Source organism: Vicugna pacos, chromosome 21 (assembly GCF_048564905.1).
Source record: "Vicugna pacos chromosome 21, VicPac4, whole genome shotgun sequence".
In the NCBI taxonomy this organism is placed as follows: domain Eukaryota; kingdom Metazoa; phylum Chordata; class Mammalia; order Artiodactyla; family Camelidae; genus Vicugna; species Vicugna pacos.
The window spans coordinates 24,073,656-24,098,910 of record NC_133007.1 but is presented as its reverse complement, the minus strand read 5'-3'; the positions used below and the strand labels follow the sequence as shown (position 1 = coordinate 24,098,910).

Here is a 25,255-nt window from a genome sequence, read left to right as displayed (position 1 = left end):
AGCAGGAGGAGGCTCTCCTAGCAGGAGGGTCCGCATCCAAGCCTATTCTTTAAGGGAGCCAATCAAGTCAGCCTCTGTCACTTCACTTTTCCCCATCTAAATGAGTTAATATAGTCTTCTTGAGAAGAGATGTTAATTTGACAGGCTGGCCTTCATGCTCCTCTTTGGCCTAGCCCAAACTCTTTTGCAAAGTACCGGGATGGCCATTGCTAGCAGAATAGAATGTAAACTCTAGGCATCTCCTAAGATTCTTCATAATCCGTCCTAGTTTGCCTCTTAAGCCTTACCTCTCCTCCATTCCAGCCTTCCCGAAGTCACAGGATCCTTTTGTAGAAGTCAAATTTAACACCTGGATGTGATTCAACATTGTTGGGATCTTTAGATCACTTTACCTATCTCAAGAGTAAAATGAGATTCCTGAGTCTGGCACCGTTTCTCTAAGGGTGGGTTATAAGCTCTCCTCCTACTCCTTTGGCTTCTTGTCCTCTACAGAAACACAGGTTTCCCTAGCACTGGCTTGCCGCGTACTTAGAAACAGAACACCATCAACATGACTACCTTTACTGGGATATTACTCACGTACCATAAAACTCACCCTTTCAGCGTGTTTGTTATTCAGTGGTTTTTATTATATTCGAATTACTGTATCACCACTAATTCCATTTCCATCACGCCAAAAGGAAACGTGACCCATTAGCAGTCACTCTCCATAGCAACCACTCAACTTTGTTGTCTCCATGGATTTGCCTATTCTGAACATTTCATATAAAGGGAGTCATACAGAGTGTGGCCTGTTGTGTCCATGCCCGGCTTTGCCATGTACCCTTAATGAATCCTTGTATCAGTCTTGAGGTAGAGATTTCCCAGCTTGTGTCCCTGGCTTCAGCTGTCCTTTAACTAGCGACAAAATTGACAGTCTCCAAAACTGTTTAGGGACCTGCCCTCACCATGTTGGTCCCTGTGCAACAGGAATAAGAAGCGTGGGAGTGGTGAGCCAGCGTGGATGAAGCAAATTCTCTGGCACGACCGCCTAGGGTTAGTGTATCAACAAAACCAACATTCTGCAAACATTACTTAAAAGTATTTTTTTATTTAACTTTAATTTGAGGTAAAATACTTTTTTTCTTTCAACTTCCATAACAAAATACAGAGCTATCAGATACCCCTGGAAAAAATATGTATATTATACATATATTTCTATAACATTACATCATATATATAATATATATGCAAAAATTTCAAGACTTTATAGAAAGCGGGACATCTAAAAGGCACTGCACAATGGAGTTAAGATTACTTACATTTTATGTACATATACACACTTTATTCTGCTTAAGCGGATAACTTGAGAAAGTCACCTTTCACATGTGAATTCTCACAAATCCCTGCATCACAATTTTATAACTCAAAGATGCCTAAATATTTCAAAACAAATTAACTGATAACTTTTTTTCCCCCAAAAGAAACAAAAAAATGGAACAGTTGTTGAAAGATTCGATCAGTTCTTTTTCTTTTAAACAAAATTAAAAAGTATGTTCCATTACTGTTTACAAAGCAACTAACACAAACATAATTATGGAATAAATAAAAAACAAGGGACAAACAGCCGACTGACTACCCACTTGGTGAGAAGTGATATACTTAGTTTTTTTTTTTCTTTTAATGCTTCTGAAGGTTTCTTGGCCCATGGAGGACTAGGGTGCAGTAATTCCCTGTGTATTAGTTAGCGAGCTGGGTTTAATGCAGTGCAGCTTGAAAACGGATTTGAAGGGACTCAGTGAATTGTTTATATTTCACTCCTAGTCTTTCTTAAAAATTAACAACCAAACAAAAAAAAACTCAGCAAGACTGGATGCCCTTTAAGAGATTTCTACTATTTTCTCCTTTATTGTCAAAAAAGCAAACAAGTTCACGAACAAGTTCTTGATTAATAAAATTTTAAGATTTGTATTTGCAAAGTTTTAAACATTTGGCACAGCAAAAGTTGGAAAAAATGGGGAGGGAAAATAGGTCTGGTGTTGTCCACCATTTTCCAACTGCTGTTGGACAGTGATGAGATGCTCACAGAAGAGAAAGGCCTGGCTTTGTGCCAGGCTGGTGACAGGTGCTGCCCAGAGTGGGCTGGGGGGAGAACTACCTCCCACACATTTACCCCAAGAAATACCAATGACCTTCACATTCCCTGGTCCATTTCCTGGGCAACCCCAAGATCGGCTCTGTATAGGCCTCTCCCAACCCCAGCCCCAGTGTGCAGTGCAAATCAGTCAACAATTTACTGATGGAATGGCAATCAAAGGAAACAGTTAAAACACCAAATGATTTCTTAAAGCCAAAAACATTTTTCATGGAGTTGAACATTTTCTGAGTGTGTCTTTTCAAGTGTAAAAGCAGTGACTTTGTTCACACAGAAGCAGCATCTAGGAATTAATTCTGGCACTTGGGTTCTAGGGGGTTACAGGTATGCATCACAGATTTTTCTCCCTCTTATTTTAAAAGGCCTCATGTTTCTATTCCTGAGTTCATACTGACCCCTGCCGGCCCTCTCCTCCAGTGGACAGAGAGGGTGGGCAGCCAGCCTCCCTGGTTAGATTGGGCAATGCCAAGCAGAGATACCTCTTCCACATGCCCGGGTTTGCTTTCTGATTCGAGGTAAGTCGAGGTACAGAGAAAGAAACCGACAATAACACAGCCAACCAAAGGCAGTCTGACCAAAGCCTGAGTTGTTAGGGACCACTCTCCCAATCCCTTTCCCAGGAAAAGACTAGTCACTCATGGAATTTAAATCAAACAAGGGGGAGGACAGTTGCCAAAAAATAGCAGGATGGACTCAAGTCATCTTAAGCCATCCAATGACTCACTCACCTGCTCTAACCTTTCCTGAGCCCTTCTCTCATGCATGCACTCCAGTTTAAAAAGGATCCCACCCCCACCATTAAAAGACAATTCTCAAATGCTTATAGCATATGGAGTTCACTTAGGCTAAGATGGAGTCAGGGATTTCTCCAGTTCTTAGACAGCATCCCTGTGCCCACTCCTTGCCCTTATCAGACATTGAGTTACCTCTCTCCCTGCTGCCCTGCAGGTCTGAGCCACAGCTCGGTACTTCTGTACACTGTGTACTTCCATGTACACACACACAGTTGGCTGTGGCTTCTTTCTCTCTGCTCCCAGTCCAGGCCCCTTTAGAGTCATATAAGATCCATATTTCCCCATTCCTTTGAAGTTGATGGAAGAGAATTTCCCATGAAGAAACAATTCCTGGAGTCTCATGTAGGACGGTCAATTGATCATGAGAACCAGAACAATCTAGGGGAAGGGACACGGCAAGAATGGCAACACCGCAGCAGGACAGACACGCACTTTCACTCCTACCAGGCCTCTTGGCATCTGTCTGGCTGTCTCCTGTCCATCTCTTCCTTCAGTCTCAATAAACATCCACTTGTACCCCCAGCTACCTTCTGCACTTCCAGGTATCATTTGCCCTTAACTCCCAACAATCCTGCCTTTTTTTTTTTTTTTTTACTCCTCACCCCAGTAACATCAAGGGGGGATGATTCAATACCAGCTTAAAATTTAACCATTTTCCGACATTCCTGGATTATCTGAAAAGTTGTCCGTGCCCTTTTACAGGTGTGGTTGACAGACCCGTATCACGCTGAAGTATGTTCATTGTTAAGGCTTGACTTAAGAAAACGATAAGGGAACCAGACACAACGGAAAGACATCTTCAACTCTGTCACGTCTCTCAGTGAACTCGCTCACCGTCACACTTTGGTTTGGCTCCCCAAACCCACGATGGAAAAGGAAAAGTGAAGATCATTTCTGTGTTTTTGTCTTTAAAGGCATTGGGCTACTTCCTCCTGCCCTCTTCTTTCTTCCCTGAACAAGAGTTTACAACTCCTCATGGCTTCTTAATAGGTGAAGTAGGTGAAAAGTCCAAGAAATTCACAGCAGGGCTTCCTGTCCCAACCACGCCGCGGCGGCCCGGCGCCTGTGCTCTCCCAGCCCCACTCTAGCTGGCAGTACATTTCATGTTTCCTGAAAACATTTTATGAAAAGGAAAAACAAAACAAAACAAAACAAAAACCAAACAACGACGGCAAAGGAAAAAAGAAAAAGAGCAACATCTGAACATCCCCCTGCCCCAGTAAGACTGAGATTTATCTTATTCCTCCCCTGAAATAATTATAAAGAAACATTTCAGGCAAAATACTTAATAGTCTCTCACTGCTCAACCTACCCACCACGCCCCCTCCCCTTTTATGTGTATCTTGCAGAGCAAAATAAATTCATTAATGGCTTTCCATACATAAATACAATAGGAAAGAAAGACGTCTGGAACCTGAACTATCACGGGACCAAACAGCATCTTGGCCCTCTGGGAGTTTGTCAGAAAGTGTGAGCCTCAACAGGGAACAGAGGCGCTTTCTCCTCTCAGTTCAATACCCTTTCCGTGTCCTACTCACCAGGAAAAAAAAGTGTTCACATCCCACCTAATTTACAACAGAAGACATCCCATCCTATCCCCAAAACATAAAAATACAAGTCTATGCCCCTAGAATGATCAAACCAGTCTAATTCCCTCCCCACCCCCCACCCTGAAATCTTGCTACATAAATACACGTGTGTGTTTGATTATAGTATAAACAGCTCCCGATTCACTTCCAGTTCTAAGCGTCAGCAGCGGCCGCTGCCAAGCCCCGGGGTCCTGACCCACTCCAGAGGAACTTGCCATTCTTACTCAGCTCCCGGGCTTCTGGGTCATCATTCCAGCGCCGCTTCAACCGGAGCTTGGGGGGCATCAGGGCATCTTCTTTCTTCTCAGGTGCACTGGGCTCTTTGCCAGGTCTGTCCTCACTGTCTTCAGTCACGTCTAGGGGTTCTTCACCTGGGGTGCTAACAGGTACGGAGGGCCAGACAGGTGGCGCTGCTGGGCGGGCAAAGACGGTGCCTTTTTCCTCTTCTGTGGTCCTGCCTGGCACAGCGCCCTCCTCCTGAGAGCGCCCCTCCTCCTCGCGTGCTGCCTTCCTGAGACGCTCAGGATCCTTTTCAGAGGCTGGCTCCACCTTAATCCTCGGGGGCACAGGAGCCAAAGTGGGAGCAGTGACCGGTGCTGCTTCCTCGCTGCTCTCTACCCTCTCCCGGTTCTTCCGCCCAACGGGCGGGGGCTGTAGCTTGATGGAAAACTGGGTGGACTCCTCAGGATGCATTTGGCACTGCAGCGGCGGAACCATGAGCCCTGGGTAGCGAGGAAATGTCCGCGGACTCAGATGGTAGTTGAACACAGAACAGGCTTGAGAATGAAGGTAGTGTTTCATTTCCTCAGGGTTGAAGGAGAAGCAGCTGCTGCTGGTGAAGGGGCTCAGGCCTGGCGATGGGCTGTAGGAGAAGATGGTGGGAGTCAGGGAGAGGGCTGGTGAAATGGGGACATTAAGGACGCCTCCACGGCCAGGGAGCGGAGAGACGGTGAAGGGACTATGTGGGTCAGGGTACATCCCTGGCCTAGTGAAGAGAGGAAGCATGATGTCAGGCTTGCGTTTCTGATGGCCAATCCCTCCACCGACGGCATTCCGGGAGGACATGAGATCCACGCCCCGGCGCCAGTCAGCGGCTGAGCCATCCTCCAGCTCGGAAAGCTCCACCTTTCTATCGGTGCCATTGCTTGACTCCTGGCCAGAGGCAGCCAGCGAGCTGGCAGAGAAGCGCCCTGGCTGCACATCACTCGTTGGAGAATGGGTGTCCAAAGGTGGGAAATGGAACCGGGAAGAAGCTGTTGGCACTGGTGGCGCACTCTGGGGAACCACACCTGTGACGGTGGAAGAGACAAAAGGCCACTTTAGAGGTCTGGTCATTCATTATCAGCAGTCTTACTTATGCTACGTAAGTACAAGATGTGGACGAGCAACAGGAAACCAACATTCCAGCTGGGCTGCCTGTCTCCTCAACTTCCTCTGCTCAATTTAGTTGCCACCTTTCTCCAGCCTCTTACTCCCTTTGTCTTCACAGTACTCATTACTATGTAAAATATCATTTTCTTGTTTATCTGTACTCTAAAACATAAATCCTGCTAAGGCAGGGACTTCCTATCATTTGTAAGTAGATTTTGAGCAGTTCAGGGCTTAATAATTAGCAGGGGCTCAATAACGAATAAATGGTAGAAGAGCCTTCTCCTCTGCAACTCTAACTACTGTGTATACATCACCTGCTTTAATTCTCAGCTTCGCAGTCTTTTGTTATTTTCACAACTTTGGCCTGATCTATAAAGCATGCAAAGAAACAAAACCAACAAACAAAACTGGAAATGATGTGTATGTAAACAGTGCATTAAGACCCCAAATCCTGTGCCTACATGTGGACATGAATAAGATCATATTTTAAGAAAAACAAGGTTACAAAATACTAAGTTTGCTCCTTAAAAAAGTACGAATAACACTGCTTTGAATAAAGACCATCTTCGTAGACCCACTATGAAATCTTTAGTGCTGGAGATTTTGGGTTTAAATCTTAGTTCTAGCACCTTCTACCCTGCAGCTTGGTGCAAGCAACCAACTGGTTTTTGAACTCCTTTGGCAAATGGAAATAAGGCCCTTGCCTAGGTTCAAACCTTGGCCCTGCCACTTAACAGCTGTGTTACTCTGGATAACTCACTTACCTTTCTGTGCCTCAGTTTCCTTACCTGAAACATGGATAACAGCAGGACCAATCTTTATGTTATGAAAACTACAAGAGTTAATATTTGTCAAGTCCTTAGACTAGTACCAGTATAGAGCAAATTGTATGTAAGTATTTGCACAAGTAACTTTTAATTAGATAACACTCATGGCTTAAAAATCAAAACTTTAAAAGGCAGATACCATTTAAATATGAACCATATATTAGATAACAGCATTAGAGCAATGTTAAACTTCCTGGGTAATATTATTGCAATTAAAGACGGATAATGTCTGTGTACCTGGGAGATACATACTGAAGTACACAGGGGTGAAGTGTTATGATATTCGCAACTTAATCTCAAAAGATTTAAGAGTATATGTAAATAGAGATAAAGCAAACGTTACTGATTAGTCAATCTAGACAAAGGATATATGGTTTGCTGTTATTTTTTCCCCAATTTTTCTGCAGTTTTCTAAAATAAAGATGAATATTAAATAAACTAGAGTGACAGGGAGGCAAGAAGTGAGAGGTCTCAAGTCCGTCCTTGAACTGGTTTGCCCTGCCCCCACACCCTGACAGGTAAGCATCTTCATCACTAGTGTCTTCCATATCTTTCCAATGTTACTTATGTAAGTACAGTATTAAAAAATATGTTAAAAAATGTATCTCATAGGATGCCCTTTAATGATAAAAATGAGACACTGGATGTAGAAGTACTTTCAAAACTATCCAAATGTTAAGTACTCTACCCTAAACTGTTAACAGTGAGCAGGACTGTGGGGAAAAGAGAACAGAGAACATGCACTTCAGTTTTTACTTTGTAAACTTCTGGATTATTTGGATACATTACAATCAGCACATATTGCTTCTATTTTTAAAAACACACAGTTTAAAATAGCCCAACTGTATCAACCCACTATCTAGACATGATCTCTCTGGCCTCCAGGATCTAAATCCACACAGCTCTTCTTCTTAGAACACTTATCACGTTGCACATTGTATTCTAAATTGTATTAAATCTTGTGTATCTTATCTCTCCTGCTAAATTTTAAGTTCCTTGGAGGAAAGAACCCCTCCATAATCTTTTTTTTTTTCTGTCTTTAGGGCTTAACACATTATCTGTTGAACAAATGAATGAATCCCAATCCAGGGGAAAAATGTATGATCTATCAAAAAAAAGAGCAAGATTTCAACAGCTCAATCTCTCAGGAATTGTTTCCTAGGAAAGTGTTCAACAGATAACCATTCAAAGCTCAGTGATCAATTTTTGACTTTGCAGCCATCCTTAATTTTATCATTTGTAAAACATGGATATTGAGATGTATACTTTACTGGGCGGGGAGAGCTGCAAGAGATAATTCACAAAAACTCTAGACAAAAGTACCTCCATTAAGTAGATGTTCAATAAATGTTATAGTCCTTTGTCATCACAGAAGTTAACCTGAAACAACATCTGGTCTATCTGGGTAAAAGTTCTCTATGAACAAATGACTCTAGTTCTTTGGGGTTATCTGTGTCCAGGATGTAAAAACCAAGCAGTGTGCCTAAAAGAAATGGAGACTGTTTTGCTTTCTCCATGATTTTTTGATTAGGATCCACGCTGAGCAACAATGTTGATCCTGTTAAGGATCAAGGTTGGTTCAACTGCCTTTAGGCAGAAAGATGGTGCTAGACTACCACTGTGGGTTTTCCAGGCCAGAGTCTTCAGACAGTAAGGGTCCAGATTTCCTTGCCCTGGAAAAGCACACTACTCCCAAGGGCTGAGGATGCCCCATTCCAGGTTGTCCAAGTGGCTGGACTTGTGGGTTTCTGACCGAAAAAATATGGATCCAAGACAGAAGAACAAGACCAACATACTGAGGTATACCCAGCTGGAGTCCAAATTCCTCTAAGGTACGTACATAGGGAGGGGACAAGAGTGAAAAATAGAGGAAACAAGATTCCAGTGGCTAGAACAGGTTTGATTTCCTAATGCCTCTCCCTCAGGCACAAGGAAAGAAAACAGGTTGTAATTAGAGAGATGCATTCCAATACCACTTTTTTTTAAATGCATGCCCCAGGGACAGGAGGGAGTGGTTACAGGAGAGATGGAACTGTAATGATAGCAGCATCAAGCTAAAACTGCCCCAACTTGTTGTGTGTAGTAATTACATATCTGCAGTGGATCTCAGCACTATATTCTCTCAGCCACACCCCTGCTCTAATTCTTCAGTTTCTTCTAACTTCTCTCTGAGAACTTGTAATACTGTAGAATCACAATCAGATTTCTTTGCCTTACCATACAATGCCACAAAGACAGAGCAGTCATGGACTGGGCAGAAACTAGTTAAATACAATCTGTTTTCTTGGGCAGGAGTCTGATTTGCATCTTAACACAAACAAACGCTCTTATCAGAGACAGCCTTCTGCAATCCCAGAGAGACAGACCTAAAACCTCTGCGAGGAGCTGTGATGGAAAGCTGTCCTGTGGAGAGCCTAGAGGGGAAGCCTTGCTGCACTTGAGAGGAGAGAAGGTCAAGTGATCCCAGAGTCCTGTTCTCTGAGTAGCTGTTGGTGCAGATCAAAGACACTGCTTTCCACTGCAAACATATGAACCGCCCCTTTTCTGTGATCAAGGATGCTGTGGTTTTGATGATATTCACTTGATAAGGGTGAGCTTGGCTGTTTCATAGAAAATCGGAAGTGTTTGTAGAAACTGGTTCTTGTCTATGAAAGAGCCACTGGGAAGGGTGTTAAAACTCTTTGAGTCCTGAACTTAAGGATCAACATAAACCTATGGAACACCATTCCCAAAGACAACAGTATAATGATATCCAGGAGATGACAAATAACATGCAGAAAAGGGAACTAAATAAACAAACCAAATCTATCTTGATGCTGCAGAGTCTATCACTTCCTGTACGAGATGAATGAGGAAATCTGAGCAAGAATGCAGAGGGAATCCGGGGGGGGTCACATACTTTGGTGATTCTCAATACCCCTTAAAAATGACAGGTCTTAGACTTGGGTTTTTAAAATTCTTTTTCAACCCCAAATTCATTCCCCACCAAGAGTGTTTGCATCTTACCACTGGACCGAATGTTGATGAAGGGGTAGTTGGGCATCACCAGCTTGCTGAAGTTAAATTTGTAAGTGAACCTTTTCCCTTTTGTTTTGTGAAGGATCCTCTTGTTGTAATAATATCTGTAAAAACAGGAATGCAGGTCAATTTATCTTCCAGCTACTGACAATTTTTGTAACCACCATGATCAATAATTTTTGCCCTCAGTATTACATGCAACCCTTACTGTCATTCTTTTGCAGCCTTACTCTCAGGTTAGAGCTGGGAGCCCTTAGAGCTTACTTCCCATTCAATTTTCAACTAAATTCTAGTCCTTCTATAGACCTTTACAAAGACAATCTTGCTTTAAGATCCTGAACACCTATCCTAACCCCAGCCACCTTTCTTCTCCCTCTCTCTGTGGTTTCAATTCTTTAGTCCATTTCCTTCCTGTTCCGCTGTATGTCACTGCTGAGTTTCTGTTTCTGCCTTGCCCTCGTAGGGGCAGACAAACCTCTTGGGAGATCTGATGTGGTTAGTCTGGAGGCCTACGCTCAAGGCATAGACAAAGGAATGCAGAACTGTTCCATGGAGGCAGGTCAAACAATGGTATACCTTGATCTGGAAAACAGCTTGTCAGCTTGGCCTACATCACTTTCAAAAGGATGTGAGAGGCTCCAACAACACTGCTGCATAGATTTTACATTCAGGGTCATTAAGGATGAAGAAAGGCAGGGGAACTTCAATGTACCTAGAACCCTGAGCCTTGACTCTACTCAGTGGCACAGGTTATACACTGCCTCCAGGCCCCGAAGGACTGAAGGCTTATGAAATATAACGATGGACCAGGAGAAAAGAGAACACGAGAAGAGTTACAGTGGTCAATCTGCAGACGCGCCAGACCCACCCGCGGACGGACAGCTGGCGGAGCTCGCTGGCGCGCTCCCTCAGCAGCTGGGGCAGTGCCGGCCAGCGCGAGCTCCTGCTGTGGGCCCGCCTCACTCTTTCTCTAGCTTCTTCCAGGAGAGGCTAAAGAAGAGAAACTCCAATAGACTTCCAACAAGGAAGCCTCAACTAATCTTCTGGATTATAAATGAGCTCCAATCCATGTTTCACCATACATTCTCACCCACTACGGAGCAGGATCAGCTGTCTGTCAGGACCCAGTGCTGGCCACGCTGGAGTTCCCCCCTACACAGAACCAAAGATACGCCTTTTCTCCTCCTGTGTCCATGCTACTCGGATTCAACAGCTCTTTTACTCCCACTTTAAAGCTACACATTACTCACTAGTACAGTCTCTTACCATCCGATACCTTTTTATCTGACATTCACCAAACTACTTAGTCTCCTTCCAATCTGTTAACACAAAGGATTTGAGGATTCTTTCCCTCACCTGAGGGCCCGGCTCAGCTTGTCATAATTCATCTGTGGTTTGCACTTCCTGCGGCCCCAGAGGCGGGCCACCTCATCTGGATCCTTGATGACAAATTCCCCGTACTCTCCCTGCTGCCAGGCGATGACATGGCGGAACTCCTCCTTCTGCAGCAGCTCCAGGATGAAGTGCCACAGCTGGATCTGCCGGGAGCCCGGGGACGACTCTGTTTTATAGGCCCAGTCAGGAAACTGATACCCTTTAATATGAAAAGGGTAAGATCAAGGTAGTCAGGAGCTAGGTACATAAATACCAGTATCCCCAACTTCACATTCCAGTGCTCAAACTCTCTAGAGCACTGTGCAAACATGCCACAAACACCCTTTTGGTCAGCAGGGGCTAACCACAACAAGGGAGAGGAAAGCAGAGAGAAGTTACCTTTCCTTGTAGCAATCATTAAATCTGATAAGAGCTGGGTAGCAGCACCCAGGTGTCCTAATTGCTCACCCTTTCAGACTGTACTAAATCTCACGCCCACTTTCTATGAGGACATGACATTTCCTAAGGGAACAAACAGGCAAGATAATGTTTTAAGAAAATACAACCTTACTGTAACAGGGAAGAACAAATCTAACTCCATATTGGATCTGTTTCTTTTACTTAAACCTTTGTATTCTATTGCTTTTGATACAAGTTAATCACTAAAGGGATATTGCCTATAAGCTTAAATTAGATATAATAGCCCATTGCTGGGAATCCCATCTCCCAGATAATGAGTGTTAAGCTAAAATACCTTTGTTTAGCTCACAGGAAACATCCTGACCAGGCCTACCTAGGAATGACTGCAGGAAGGAAGAAATGAACACATCCCTTTCAGAGGCTGAGAGGAACCAGGAAATGTTTGACTATACTCCCTTCCCTTTTAGTATAAAAGAAGCCTGAATTCTAACTCAGGGAAGATGGTTCTTTGGGACACCAGTCCGCCATCTTCTTGGTCTGCTGGCTTTCCGAATAAAGCCACTATTTCTTGCCCCAACAAATCGTCCCTCATTTTACTGGTCTGTTGTTGGACTCAGTAACATTACCCCCAAGGCTGGAATTGTGTCTCTAACAGGAAAGAGACACTAAAGTTGGGATAAGGATGTGGTGACCAGACAGGTTAATATACATCGACAGGAAACAAACCTACAACTGTCCTAGCAGTATCCACCCAGTCAAGAGGCTGTCAGTCACAGTGTGCCATTTGTGAACAGAGCCCAAGTGGAAAGAAAGGAACCAATGAGGAACATTCCAGGTACATCAGAGATGATTAACTTCTGCTCACCTCCACCTCCTTCTGGCTTTTCCACGATGCTACAGCCTGCTTTCATTTTCACCCTCCTGCTGAGAGATACAAGCCACATCAATTACTTTAAGGTGCTATTTATTCATTATCCTCCCAAGGTTTTCTGGCACAGCCTTTTCCCAAACTTCCTTTTCTCTGTCTTTCCCTCCTTATGTAACTCTCTTTTCTTTCAAACATGTCACCTCCAAACTGCTCATCCCCAAGTCATCAAATGATGGTCCTCAGGTCATCAGCTTCAAAGGCCATAATTATCTCTCACCTGACTTTAAACCACAAATTGTAAACACTGTCTTTAATACTTGCTTTCTTCCTCCTGACCAGCCCTTCAAGTGTAAAGAGAAGGGTAAGGTAAAACGGGTCCAAAAAGGCAGCCAAAACATGTCAAACAGTTTGTCTTGTATTACTAGACAGGCCCAGATGCCAAGATACACAAGCCTGAGTTCATCCAGATGTACCAGTTTAAAGAAGACAGAGGAAAAAAAAAAAAAAACCCAAATCCATCTGATTGCCACTCAAGAACAAACATCTGATTTTGATTTACTTTCCTGAATTATGTGAGATGGGAAAAGGAAAACTCCTGCCACTCAGAAACTGCCCCTTCCTCCTTGAAAAACACCCTGGGATACAGGAAGTAAACACACTATACGTACAGTTACCCTATACGAGAAACACAGACACCCCACTTTTTGTTTTTAAACATTTTCTCTGTTCAATAGGAAGGGGAAAAAGTGGGCATTTCTGAGAACTTTCTGTTCAACAAGTGGAGGGAGTCTTGCTATGATCTGAATTCATTCCATACAGTTTACAGTTCCTCAATAAATTTCCTGTTCCTAGCAGCAAGCAGCCTTGTATCAGCGAATCCTTTAGCAAAAAAGAGGGAAGGGTAAAATTGCCAAAGAGAGATGCAGGCAGGAGAAGGCAGATCTACCCTCACCCAGGCAAGTCCCCAGGGTGAATGACAGGCCCTAAGTACCAACATCAGGAGGAGTCTGGCGGGAATGTAGGTGCCTTAGTGACCCCAGGGTGGGGTGGGTACAAATTCCTAATCTTGAAATTTCATCTAACCTAGGATTCCTCTAGATCCTTTGAATTTTTTTTCTCACTATACACATCAAGATGACCAGCAAGTTTTGGTCTATGAAGCTACCAGGGAATGAGGATGAGATAACACCCCAAAGGAAAGAGAAAACAAATACAAACACAGACACAGTTACATACATAAGATATACAATAAAAAAGCCCCAGAGCTGAAGCAGGAGTTTCCTCTCCCGGCTGCTTCCATCTACTTGACAATGAGGGAGGAAAAACAGTAATTTCCCCACGGCTCCAGGAAGCTGCCCAGGACGCTAGCTCCCAGATTGCTCTGTCGGATCGCTACGTCTTTATCCTGCCACGGGAATGCCCTTCAACCACCACGGCTCGGGAGTCCAAACACCGCTGCAACAATGACTTGCCCAGGAAACTCTGACACCTCAACTCCTCGATTTCACCCATAAAGGCCTCCCTCCCGGCAGCCTGGAGGCGCCTCTCCATGTCTTTCACAAATTCACTCCGTCCAAGTAGGGCCACTCATCTTAACTCTGCAAAACCCAGCAGGTCCCTGGCTCTCCCTCGGACCGCGACCACTCCCCAAAAAGTGAGGCTTGCAGAGTCTAGAGCCGTGAATCCCCGCTGCAGCTCCCGGCCCCGGCTCCCGCAGCCTCCGGAGCCTCCTTCCATCTGCCTCCAGGCCGGGCCTCCCCCGCCCCGTGGCCCTGAGGCTCCACGGAGCCACCGCACGAACGCTGCTCGGGTCCCGGTCGCCCCTCTGCCACCGGGCCCCCTCACTCCCCCGCCCCCCCGCGCTGGGTGAGGCCCGGCCGGGTTGGTACGTGGCTCGCCGGGCGGCCCAGACTGCAGGGACGCTGTCCCCGCCGCGGCCAGGGGGTCAGCCCGGAGGGCCCGGGCGCCGAGGCCGGGACTCACCTCTCCCCGGCACGGTCCGCGTTCGGTCCGGTCTCCTCCGCGGCGTCTCCGGCTCCTCCTCATCCACCCCAGCAGGAAGTGACCTCCTCGGCTGCTTTCGTCACTTCCATCCTCAGCGGAGAGGGCGGGGGAGGAGGCGGCGCCCTGCCGCCGGTCTCCCAGCCGCGCCGCGCCGCACCCAGCCGCGTCTCCCTTTCCTTTCTCCTTTCCGCAGACGCCGACTTCCGCCCGCACTCCGCCCCCGCCGCGCAGCCCGGGCGCCGCCGTGCGTCATGCTGCGGGGGCACGTTACGCACGCTCGCGGCGGGCGGCGCGGCGAGAGGCCGGGGGTCGGCGGGACCTCGAGGGTGACGCGGCGCGAGGGGGCGCCGGGCCGGTGCGCGCAGACGCTGCCCCGGGGGCCCCCACCTGTCGCGGGAGGGGGCCTCGCACCTCGCACACCCCCCCGGGAAGGGACCCGGCGCCGGCTTGAAGCCTCCCCCGGCCCGCTGACAGCGGGCCCCCCTCGTATCTCCTTAAAAGGGCCCTGCGACCGCCCGGAGAGGAGAGCCCGCACAATGGGAAGACACCCGCTGACCTCTGACGGAGTTCCCTACCCTCCAAGAAAGGGCCTTTTCAGATACTTACGAAAGAAGCCGCGAGGCTTTTTCTGAGGCGCCGTGCTTTGGCATTTACCCCCAGTAAGGGAAGTGTGACGTTTCCGTGCTGGTCTCCATTCCTCTGCATTTAGTCTTCATTCGTCAGATCTGAGCAGCTTCACCCTAAGTCGTTCAAATACATCTCCCTTTCCTTTTTCTTCTCTCTTTTGTTCCTGCTCAAGCAATTACAAACATCTTGCCCACAGCATTTTTTGTTCTTCCTTTAAGGTTCGCTAATGGCAAAGAATCTGAAGCAGTGAACTATCTCCATCCCTAGCCCCATATGTCTGAGCAGTGTCCAGCCCTGGTTTCACTCCAAAGGGAGAAAAAAAAGGAGTGAGGATTAGTAAAGCTTAAGTAAGTCAGAATAAACAATGGGAGTGAAGTGAAGAAGAGAAATGGAATTGAAGGAGAACTGGACGACAGTTTGCAATAAAGGAGTAAAACTTCGTTTTGTACCGTTGTTGTAATAACACCTTTACATCCTGAATGCCACAAAGAACGTGAAACATCACCATTAGTTGTTAGAAAGCTGGCTTCCAGTTTTGGATTTGCTTCTAAGCCGTTCTCTAGCTGTTGGTAAATTAACCAGTAAGTTAGTTCCCTCTGGGCCTAAAGTTGACTCTCCTGTTGAAAAAAGAAGGAATCATAGCGTTGGTGATGTAAGGTCTTTTCCAGTGTGAAAATCTTACTGTGAATTAAATGAGCAAAACTTTAGTGCCATGGGGAGGACTACCAATATTTGCAACTATACCATGAGCTCCTTGAGTGTAGCAACTGTCTATATATCCTTTGTATCTTCTGCATAGTACCTAGAACAATGCCTTATATGTAAGTGTCAGGTGTTTGGTTGAACATTCTTTTTAAAATACTGGGATTTAGCTAAATTGATGTAAATTGTAGTCAGGTCCTAGTGCCTTCATTTACTAGCTGTGTGATCTCGGTTAAGTTACTTAACCTCTGTATGTACATAATATCTATAGTATCTACTCATGTGGTTATATTACATTTGTTAATACATGAAGAGTGATTAGAACAGAATGGCACATAAATATGGCAGAGGAACAAATGTTGGCAAAAATAATCATAAGAATCATCATAAAAATCCTCGAATTCTCATACCACCCATGCAAATCTTAGTAATTGTTTCAACTCAGAAACCAGGGTGATCAGGAATAAGCAGCTTCTTCCAAAAGTCTGGAATTGCTAACCTGTGGCTCATGTCTCGAATTGTCATGGTTAAAGCCAGCACTTCACTTCCAGGGACCCTGGGTTGTACAAGAAGCCAGAACCACAGTAGAGGAACTCTTTGCCTGTTCTTATTCAGTCCAGTCTCCTCGTGGTCCTCTGCTGCAGCTTCTCTGACTAATTAGGGTCACAAGGGATGACTTGAATAAACAAAATTAGCAGATAGAAGCAAATATCTCTACCTGGCTGGAGTCTGCACTGATATATTGAGAAATGTTTATATGCCAGCAGAGCTCAGCAGAGTTTTTATATTGAATCTAATCACTAGCTTGAAACTCGGCAGGTGAACATGGGTTTGATAAAGCAAACTGGAAATTCCCTAACAATTTGTGGGTCTGGATAAATGAGTTTTGCCCTGGGAACCTCTCCTGTGAATCTGGGGAGATTGAGATGGCTACAGATTTCTTGCCTAGCGTATGCAAGGTCCCTACCCACTATATCCTTCACCATGGCACTGCTGCCCTCTTCATCTGCTGCTGACCAGCTTCACAACTTAGAAATTCTTCTTGTTCCTGCATGTGGAGAGCATGAGTGCTCTGAAAGCATAGGGGTGGAAACACTTAGACACAGTCTAAGAGTCAGGACAGGTAATCTCTCTTGAATTTCCACTTGCTCAAAGCCCTCTTTTTCCGCTGACTGCATTCTGCCCTTCTTCCCACCCATCTTTATAATTGTTCCATATGCCTGGGATAAGTTTCTGTTTTAAATCTCATACTCTCAAGTCTGCTTTTGTTGCAACACAGCTACTCCATTGCTTATTAACTTAAAAAGAGAGAGAGAGAGAGAAACTCCTAAAATTAATTTTTCTGCTAAAAAAAAAAGTACCTGGATTAGTGTGTGTGTGTGTTTCTTCCTTCCCTGGCTCGCCCTTCTTTATGCTCCCATTTTCATTTATTCCCTTATATTCTCCACATCCCGAACGTAGCTAGCCACGTGTGTGATGTAAATGCTTTCCCCTCTCTCCTTGTCATAGATTACTGTCGTAGATCTACTGTGGTAGATAGCATCTGGAGATCACATCCGTATTTGTTCTTCTTAGTGTGTTTGTCTTAGATTGCAGGCCCTCAGAGGTTAGAGCTGCAGTCAGTGGATCCCCGCAGTGCCTAGAGCAGCTCTGTATCATCGTTTGAAATGCCTAATGATGATCATTTCCTTTTCTGCTGCTGTGCTGCTGTGCTGTGGAGACTGGCTTCTTCCCACCTTCCTCAGTCTCCCAGGAAAAATCAGATAGGCTCTTTTTCCCAGTGTGTCATCACTAAACTTGGATACAGAAGACCTGAGTTTTAGACTCAGTTCTGCCCTTTGCAAACAAACGATATTTCCTGATAAGCCACTGAGTGTCTCCGAGTTCCGGCCTCCTCATCTGTAAGGGGTAGGGGGTGCTAATGACGTCCTTGATGGGGACAGAGTGTAATAGCATCTGCGGAGCGCTGGGGAACTATGAAACCCTTTACAAAGGTCAAGGATCCTGATTCCTCTTGCTGTCACCCCAGAACCTACTCTGTTCTTGGTATCAAGAACTCAGACTTAATAGCAGTTATCATCTAATTTTACAAACTTTGTATGGATTTAATGTTTCAAACGTGGATAGGAATCATGAGGCGTTGGTGGTATAGTTGTGAGCAGAGCTGCCTTCCAAACATGGATAGGAATCTAATGGAAAAAGAATTTTGCCTTGAGAATTAAGGTTCTTGAGTTTCTCACCTAGGCACTATTTTATGCAGCTATGTGGAGGCAATACATTTCAATCACCCCGTGCCTCAGTTTCCCTGTTTATAAAATGACCATGATAAGAACTTCCAGAAAGAAAAATACTGCAACGTTAAGACTATTTATATCGATGAGGTCAAAGACTGAAGGGTGTATATGAAATTGACTGATTTCCACTCTTTGGGACTCAGTTTCCCCTTCAGTAAAGTGAAGAGAAATTATTATAAGAGAATAAACTTTGACTTAATATCATTTGCATTTTAACCACATTGGGCTCAAGTAGCTCATAAGATTTTGTTTTGGTTTATTTTTCCCATCAGCTCAAGGTTGTTGTGAGGCTAGAGTTAATGTCAGTAACATGGGTGGGGATCCCCAGATTAAAGGTTAAGTGAGTCCAAAGCAGAAGTAGCTGCCCAAAGTCACGGCTCAGCCAGAAGGAGCAGAGAACCTGACTGTTTGTTTAGCAGTGACTTAAGGACTCAAGGACTCTCCCCAATTCCACGTCCATCACAGTCCGCAAATACCCCTTCCTCTCATTTCCCTTTTTCAGGTCTTGGTTCCGTCATCTCACATCAGCTCAGAGGAGAGGGTAGTGAGAGATCACGAAGGAACAGTACAGGAGAACAGGATTAGCACGAGGAAATGGACACTTAAGCTATTTTGGCTCTTTTTCTCTTTTTTTCCCTCGTAGCCTAGGAGAAAGCTTCCCCTAACCAAATGTTTGATTGCCGGAATCTATGTATTTCTGAAGGCTCAGCCTGCTGATGTTAGTTGCAGCAGAGGGCTACATTTCCTGGTTTTAACAAATCTAGGATGTGTTCTCCAAGACCCTTTGTGGATGTGCTCCCCACTCCTGTAAGACCTGAAGCCTTGACCTGTTCACCACATAAAGCATTTTGCTGCCTTTTGTATTTATTCACTGTTCGTATCCGGCTCTCGCTGTGTTCTCTTTATGACGGTCCACATCATTTGTCATCCTAAGAGGGCAGAGACTGTGTCCATCTCATTCTTATTATATAACAGCCAATAAAAGTGATAATCGCTGTCATAGAGACTCGCGGATCATAGTCTAACAAACATCAGTAATGGCTGTGGTGGGAAATGGAGTGAGGCCTCAGATCTAGTTACTTAACAGGCAGTCACCTTAAGAATAGTTTAGAAAAGCTTTCCTTTAATAATTGCACACGTGTTTTGGGGAGGTGTAGCATCGTAGAGATGGATGAATGTCAGAGGTCCTCTATCCCATCCTCTCACTAAATGTCACCAGCCTCTCCTCAAGCCCTCGCAATGATGAGGTCATTGCTTTACCCAACACCTAGTCAACCCGCATTTTTAAAATATACTTTAAAATATAGCATATTGACAAAAGAGTATATGAAAATTTATGTGTGTCAGTTGAAGAATGATAATAAAACAAAGTACTTAAGTACCTACCACACAGGCAGAGAGTAGAAATGACCATCCCCTAGAAGTCTTCTTTTGTCCCTCCTGACTCATCCAAGTTCAATGTTTAGATCACCATAATTATAGAAAATTCTTCCTTATATGGAGCTGAAATGTGTTCCACTGACACGACTCCCCATGACTCCTAGTTCTGGGCACTGGGGCTAGGCAGATTAAATTTAATGTTTCTTCTGTGTGAAAACCCATCAACTATTTGAGGACAGGTATTAACGCTTCTGTAAGTAGTTGCTGGGAAAAAAAAAAATCCTCAGTCCCTTTTCTCTCCAAATGTGGCTTCAGGAACTAGACACAGTCCTTCACAGACCTGATCTGAGCAAAGTGTAGAGTAAAACTCTTCCCCCTCCCCCTTTGATTTGGTTGCTCTCCCCTTCTCCTTTCTTTCCTTTTCTTTAAAAAAAAATAACTTGTGTAGTTCTTTTAAACTTTTTTTTTTTTAAATTGGAGGTGCGACGGATTGAACCTGGGACCTTCTGCATGCTAAATACGCACTCTACCACTGAGCTATACCCACCCTGCACTGCCCACCCCCCGCTTTTTTTTAAGTTGACCTTGGATAAGATTGACTTCTTCAGAGGCCACAGTACCCTGCTGAGAAGACAGTCTAAATCCTCACGGCTTTCTTTTGGGAAGTGTTAACCCAGGACTCTTCTGTTAAGTAGTTTTAAAATCTAAATGCCAGACTTTATGTCAATTGCATTAATTCTTGTCAATCTTATTTGGCTGGTTTTGGTCTGTTGTTCAGCCTGTTCATGCCATCTTGATTTACTAGAATGTTTTACTGCGCCATTTACTGATAGACTGTACTTGGAGCAAGCATGAAAAAAATGCAGAATACACTGACATGCCGATGTTAAAACTATCCTAAACACAATCAAATATTTTCCTAGTGGTTCAGAAGTCATTGAAGTGTCTCCTCAATTATTGTACCTTTGATCTGTGAGATGCCAGTCAGCAGAGTTGCAGGTAATGGGATTTCAAATAGCAGAGTGCTTAGCGCATGAGACTCTGGCCCAGAGTTAGAGCCACTGTGGAAAGCAGAGAACCTCAAAGTAAAACTAGTCATTTTGCTGGCAGCGAGGAGAGGGGAGTGGGAGTTCGTGTACAGTAGTCGGACATCCTAAGGAACTGGGACTCCATCATATTTTAGCATCATTTCAGAAAACAGAACTTCTAGATACATGTATTACCAGCATTATTTTTTCTCTCGACAATAGATTATTGTAATGGGCTTGGCTAATGTGCTGGCAATAATGCATGAAGACCAGGCTTACTGGCACAATTAAAAAAAAAAATCGCCATCATGATAATACCAGGTCCTGATTTTGCAGCAAAAATTCTGGGCTGCTCATACTTTAAGAAAAGAAGGATAAGTCAAAACTTGGAAGGGAAAACACCCTAGCAAGCGCTTTCTTCTCCTGGCTGTTAGGAAAGCACCTGGGGCACAGAGAAGAGGCGCAGCAGAAGCACAAACACACACACAAGTGCCATCTTGTCCTGCTTCCAAATTATGTAGCTGTTGTTTGCAGACCAAGTCCTCTCCTGCCCCTGCATGTCAGTGTGGCCCAGAACGGTGTTAGTTTCTCTTGAGTTCCTTGTGGAAAATATTTTGCCCTAAGCCTGCCCCTGAAGCCCTGAAACACTAACTGAACCTCAGCGTTTTAATTGAACCTCATTACCTGAACGGCGTGAGGGAGATGTGGGTCCCCTGGGTCTGAAATAGGGCGAGAGGGGACTGAACTCGCGGCTACAACGTTGGTCTCGTGGTGCTAGAATACACTGCTTCAGGGAGCCCAGTTTTTCGTGGCAACTTTGATCCCGCCTCCCTTGCTCCTCATTTACTCCGTGTAATTCACACCTTAGCTGCCTGAGTCCTTTCACCTTGCTGCAGAGGGAAGTAGGAATTAGCTGGAAATCATGAAAGCCTCTCTAACATGGGGGGGGGGTGGCCAGAATTTGGGGAAATACCACCAAATCAGTCGCCCCCACAACTAATCCCATTCACTCACTGGGCGCTTGGGTTCTTCCCTATTATACAGAACGTGGAAGGTCAGATTCACAGGGTTTTGTGGGGCAAAAGTGACGTGCTGGAATCCAGCGGTGCTTTGTGTGGGTTTGTGACATGCTCCCCGCAACTCCCCAGAACCAAAATCAAACGCCATTTTCAACAGTTTGGTCTCATAGTTGTTAGTCTATCTTTATTTCCCAGATGAAGCTGGTCTAAGCACTATGGGCCTACTGGCCAAGTTCACCAGGACCATTCTTCATCAGAATAGGATAGAAAGAGGTTGTACAAATACTTGGTGATATGCCACCTGGGCAAGTACAGTGGAGCAGAATGGATGCCCAGCTCTGGAAAGACATTTTTCTAGAAAACTTAATAACTTTTAAAGTTTACACAAAAACATTTTTTCAAAGCATTAAATATATTTAAATTTTAAAAAATATTTTAAGGATTCATCCATACGTTATTCATTCTACAACAATTCAAGTGGCAGTTACTATAGACCGCGCACTACGCCAGGCTTTGGGGAAACAAAAACTCACGGAGCTTGGTCTCCTCTGATAGAAATAACAGTTCCATTAGCAATACTCCCTTCAATTATTTAAAGGTGTGAACTACAGACTAAGCAAGCCAAACATATGAACAGAGTTTAATGTTGTAATCAAACGTAACACAAACAGGTTCATCCAGTTCATTAAATTCTATTCATTTATCTCTTTAATAAATATTGGCAGAGTACCTACTGTGAGCCGGGCACTGTGCTACACGTGAAAGGTACACAGATGATTGAAACACTCGTCTTTGCTTCAAGGAGCTGAGAATCTAGTGGGAGAGGCAGACACGTAAGCAGACAACCATGACACCAGGTCGGGGCACAGTGGAACAGACAGTTCGGTAACCTACCCCACAGTCCCCAGCCCTTCCTTTCTGGCTGACAGAGCCCTTTTCCCATTACAGAAGTGAGGATGCTTTCCTCGCCTCCCTTGTAGCTAGGAAAAGGATATGCTACCACATCCTGCAGTGTAAGTCCGCTGGAGGGATACTGGGAAGGACTGTTCACCTGCAAAGTGAGATTCCCAGAGGGGAACTCCTATGCCTACATCTCCTTCTGGCGGATGGAACTGTGTCCTCCCCCCACCCTCAAGTTCATGTTTTGGAAGTCCTAACTCCCAGTCCCTCAGAATGTGGCTGTATTTGGAGATAGGCTCTTTAAAGAGGTAATTACATTAAAATGAGGCCATCAGGGTGGACCCTAACCCAATATGACTGGTGTTCTCATAAAGAAGAAGAAACCTGAAAACACACACACACACACACACACACACGAGGGAAGACCATTGAGGACACAGGGAGAAGATGACCATCTAAGCTAGAAGCGAGGCCTCAGAGGAAACCAGCCCTGCCAACACCTTGATCTTGGACTCCAGCCTCCAGGACTATGAGAAAATAAAGTCCTATTGTTTAAGCTCCCCATCTGTGGTACTGTTGTGGCAGCCCTAGGAAACTACCAGAACTTTGGATGTTGTCATGAATTTGGAGCTGCGGTAGCCATCTTGAGCAGAAGGACCAAGAGAACTGCAGAGATGCTAACTTACCACTGAGCCAACTCTGAAACCATCTACTTCTGGACGCCCTGTGAAGAGACAGTAAGCCCCTGTTGTCAAGCTGCTTTAGGTGTGGAGATTGTGTTACCCCAAACCACGAGCATCGTAATTGATACGTACAAGGATAGAGGCATTGCAGTGAGGAGACGAGGTATTGCAGGGACACCAAGAAGAGGTGTCTAGGTGACAACTAAGCTTGGGTCTTTAAAGATGTGTAGAATGGCCAAAGGGCTCTTCATAAAAAGAGAAGAAGCCACCAGCTGTGTGGAGAAATTTAGTAGCTAGACACCTTTGGTGTTATAGGAATGCAGGTGTGGATCCAGGAAGGGCAGGACATGAGGCTGTGGAGGTTGGCAGAGTCTGGATCGTGGAGAGAGTCCTTGATTGCTGCTAAGAGCTGTGACTTTCTCTTCCTCTTGGGTTGGTGAAAATGGAATGAGTGGAGGATAAATTTGAGGGATCATAACTGGAGGTGGGGATCCCAACTGGGAGTTTTCTGAAAGTTCAGGAGCGAGAGGGGAGAATACAACTAAGCCAGTAGAATCGAGACGGAGCAGAGCAACCGATGCCAGAAAGTCAAAGAGACACAGGTTGATGTTGCCCCTCTCTGTGCTGCATGGCAGTCACACATTGAAGGTAAGTGACAGGAATTTTTAATGGAGCTGCGGACAGAAAGCTGAACTTTATCCTAAATGCCAAACTTTGTCTATTTGTAACATTTTTAACAAAAAATTAAAAGAATGTATTACCTGCTTCCCTCTTTTCTTCAACAGAGTCTACTGGATGTAAGCTAACCTTTTCTTGATGACTCATTACAAAAAAGGAGACATCCTGGTGGAGAGGAAAGGGCCTGTGTTAGACATCGTAAGAACTGGGTTTATTCCCAGCTCCACCACTTACTAATCTGTGTGATCATGGAAAGTCACTAAGCCTCTCTGAATATTTTGTTCTCCTTGGCTGCCTACTTCATAGGCTTGCTGTGCAGTTGAAATGAGCTAATGTGTGAGAAAGGGCTTGATAAACCATCAGGCACCAGACAATGGGGCATTATAATCCTTTTTCTAAAGTGAAGTGACAGACAACGCAATGCTGTGTCCACTTTTGAGTCCTATTGTCCTTTGCTTTTAAGTTTGCTGTCTCTTTGTTCTCAAAACACTTCCCTCTCTAAAAGACCTTTCACCCACACCCACCTTGTCCTCCCAGGGCCGTGGGTCGGGAAGCCAGAGGTCAGCCTCTTAAAAACTGTGTTCCGTGTAACTCAGTAAGGCTCTGTGTGGAGCCCTGAGGATCTGGCTTTGGTTCAAGAGCTTTCTGTTAGCTGTTTTGAGTGCTTAAAGGCCTTTTTCACTTCTGGATTTGGTGCTGCATTCCACAGAACTGGGATTGTCAGCCTGACTTCCAGTAAGCGAGGTGTAACCCTGGAGCTTTTACACTGCTCAGTTTCCCTTTCCCTGCCTAGTTCTCTTTTATCTCCCCGTAACCAGTTTCCTATGGTATCATGCACGGATTCATCCTCACCACTGACTCACATACCGTGACATAAAATTAAGACAGAAGCCTTGACTATGACTTTTCAACACAGAATATTTCTTGCATGCCCTCCTTTACAGATTTGGGGTCCTTGAGTTTCCTCCCCCCGCTACCTTGCTACCTAATGGGATCCTCATTTTAGTGTGTTGAGGGCCTTCCAGCCCTCATGTCCCATATGGACATGGATGGGTCATTTGAATGATAGACAGTCAGAGGAGTAGAGGTATAGCGTGGTGATGTCAGGCGTGTTGTATAACCTCCCTGAGTCTCAACTTCCTTATCTGTAAAATGAGAGTAATGCCTTGTTGCCGGGAATCAGAGTAATAATGCATCAGAAGCACTGAGCGCCGACTTGGTTACAAAGGAAGTGCTGGTTAAATGGAAGGTGGTGATTACTGGTTAGAAAAACTAGTCCTGGGAGATAGTTAGGATAAGAGGTGCAGGGTCTGAATGCCTCAGGAGAAAAGGAGAAGACAGGAGATGACCTGAGATGGGGAGTAGAGGATCCTAGAAGAGAGTTAGGTGTTTGGGTAGAGTGGATTCTAGACTGTAGGCTGGAATTTGAACCATCCAGACTCCTGGGATCCAACCAGGCTAGCTAAGCTAGGTATGGGGTGTAGAGAGAAGAGATATTCGGGAGGCTGAGGTATTTACTACTTTCTTCAAGGACTTCAGCCAAAT

The 25,255-nt window shown here is 45.0% G+C and overlaps 1 protein-coding gene across 3 annotated transcripts; it reads right to left on the bottom strand.

Moving 5' to 3' along the window:
- Positions 1 to 1,070: 1,070 nt before the first annotated feature.
- ETV3 (ETS variant transcription factor 3) lies at positions 1,071 to 14,623 on the bottom strand. Of its 3 annotated transcripts, none has more exons than XM_072946324.1 (5): positions 14,379 to 14,623; positions 12,393 to 12,451; positions 11,090 to 11,327; positions 9,722 to 9,837; positions 1,071 to 5,806 (listed from the first exon to the last, which is right to left on the bottom strand). In XM_072946324.1, the coding sequence occupies exons 2-5, from the start codon at positions 12,436 to 12,438 to the stop codon at positions 4,671 to 4,673; spliced, it is 1,536 nt and encodes a 511-aa protein (XP_072802425.1). In that variant the 5' UTR covers positions 12,439 to 12,451; positions 14,379 to 14,623; the 3' UTR covers positions 1,071 to 4,670. The 3 variants fall into 3 exon arrangements, with proteins under 3 accessions (XP_072802425.1, XP_072802426.1, XP_006214644.3); XM_072946325.1 differs by having other exon boundaries at positions 12,393 to 12,448; positions 14,379 to 14,618; XM_006214582.4 differs by lacking the exon at positions 14,379 to 14,623 and having other exon boundaries at positions 12,393 to 12,471.
- Between the last annotated feature and the right edge of the window lie 10,632 nt (positions 14,624 to 25,255).

Bases quoted from the DNA above. Each gene is read 5' to 3' on its own strand.
- ETV3 (XM_006214582.4), bottom strand. From the start codon at position 12,471: ATGTGGCTTGTATCTCTCAGCAGGAGGGTGAAAATGAAAGCAGGCTGT. The intron at 11,328-12,392 runs GTGAGCAGAAGT...TTCATATTAAAG, and splicing joins AAAGCCAGAAGGAGGTGGAG to GGTATCAGTTTCCTGACTGG. The intron at 9,838-11,089 runs GTGAGGGAAAGA...CTGTTTTTACAG, and splicing joins AAGCTGAGCCGGGCCCTCAG to ATATTATTACAACAAGAGGA.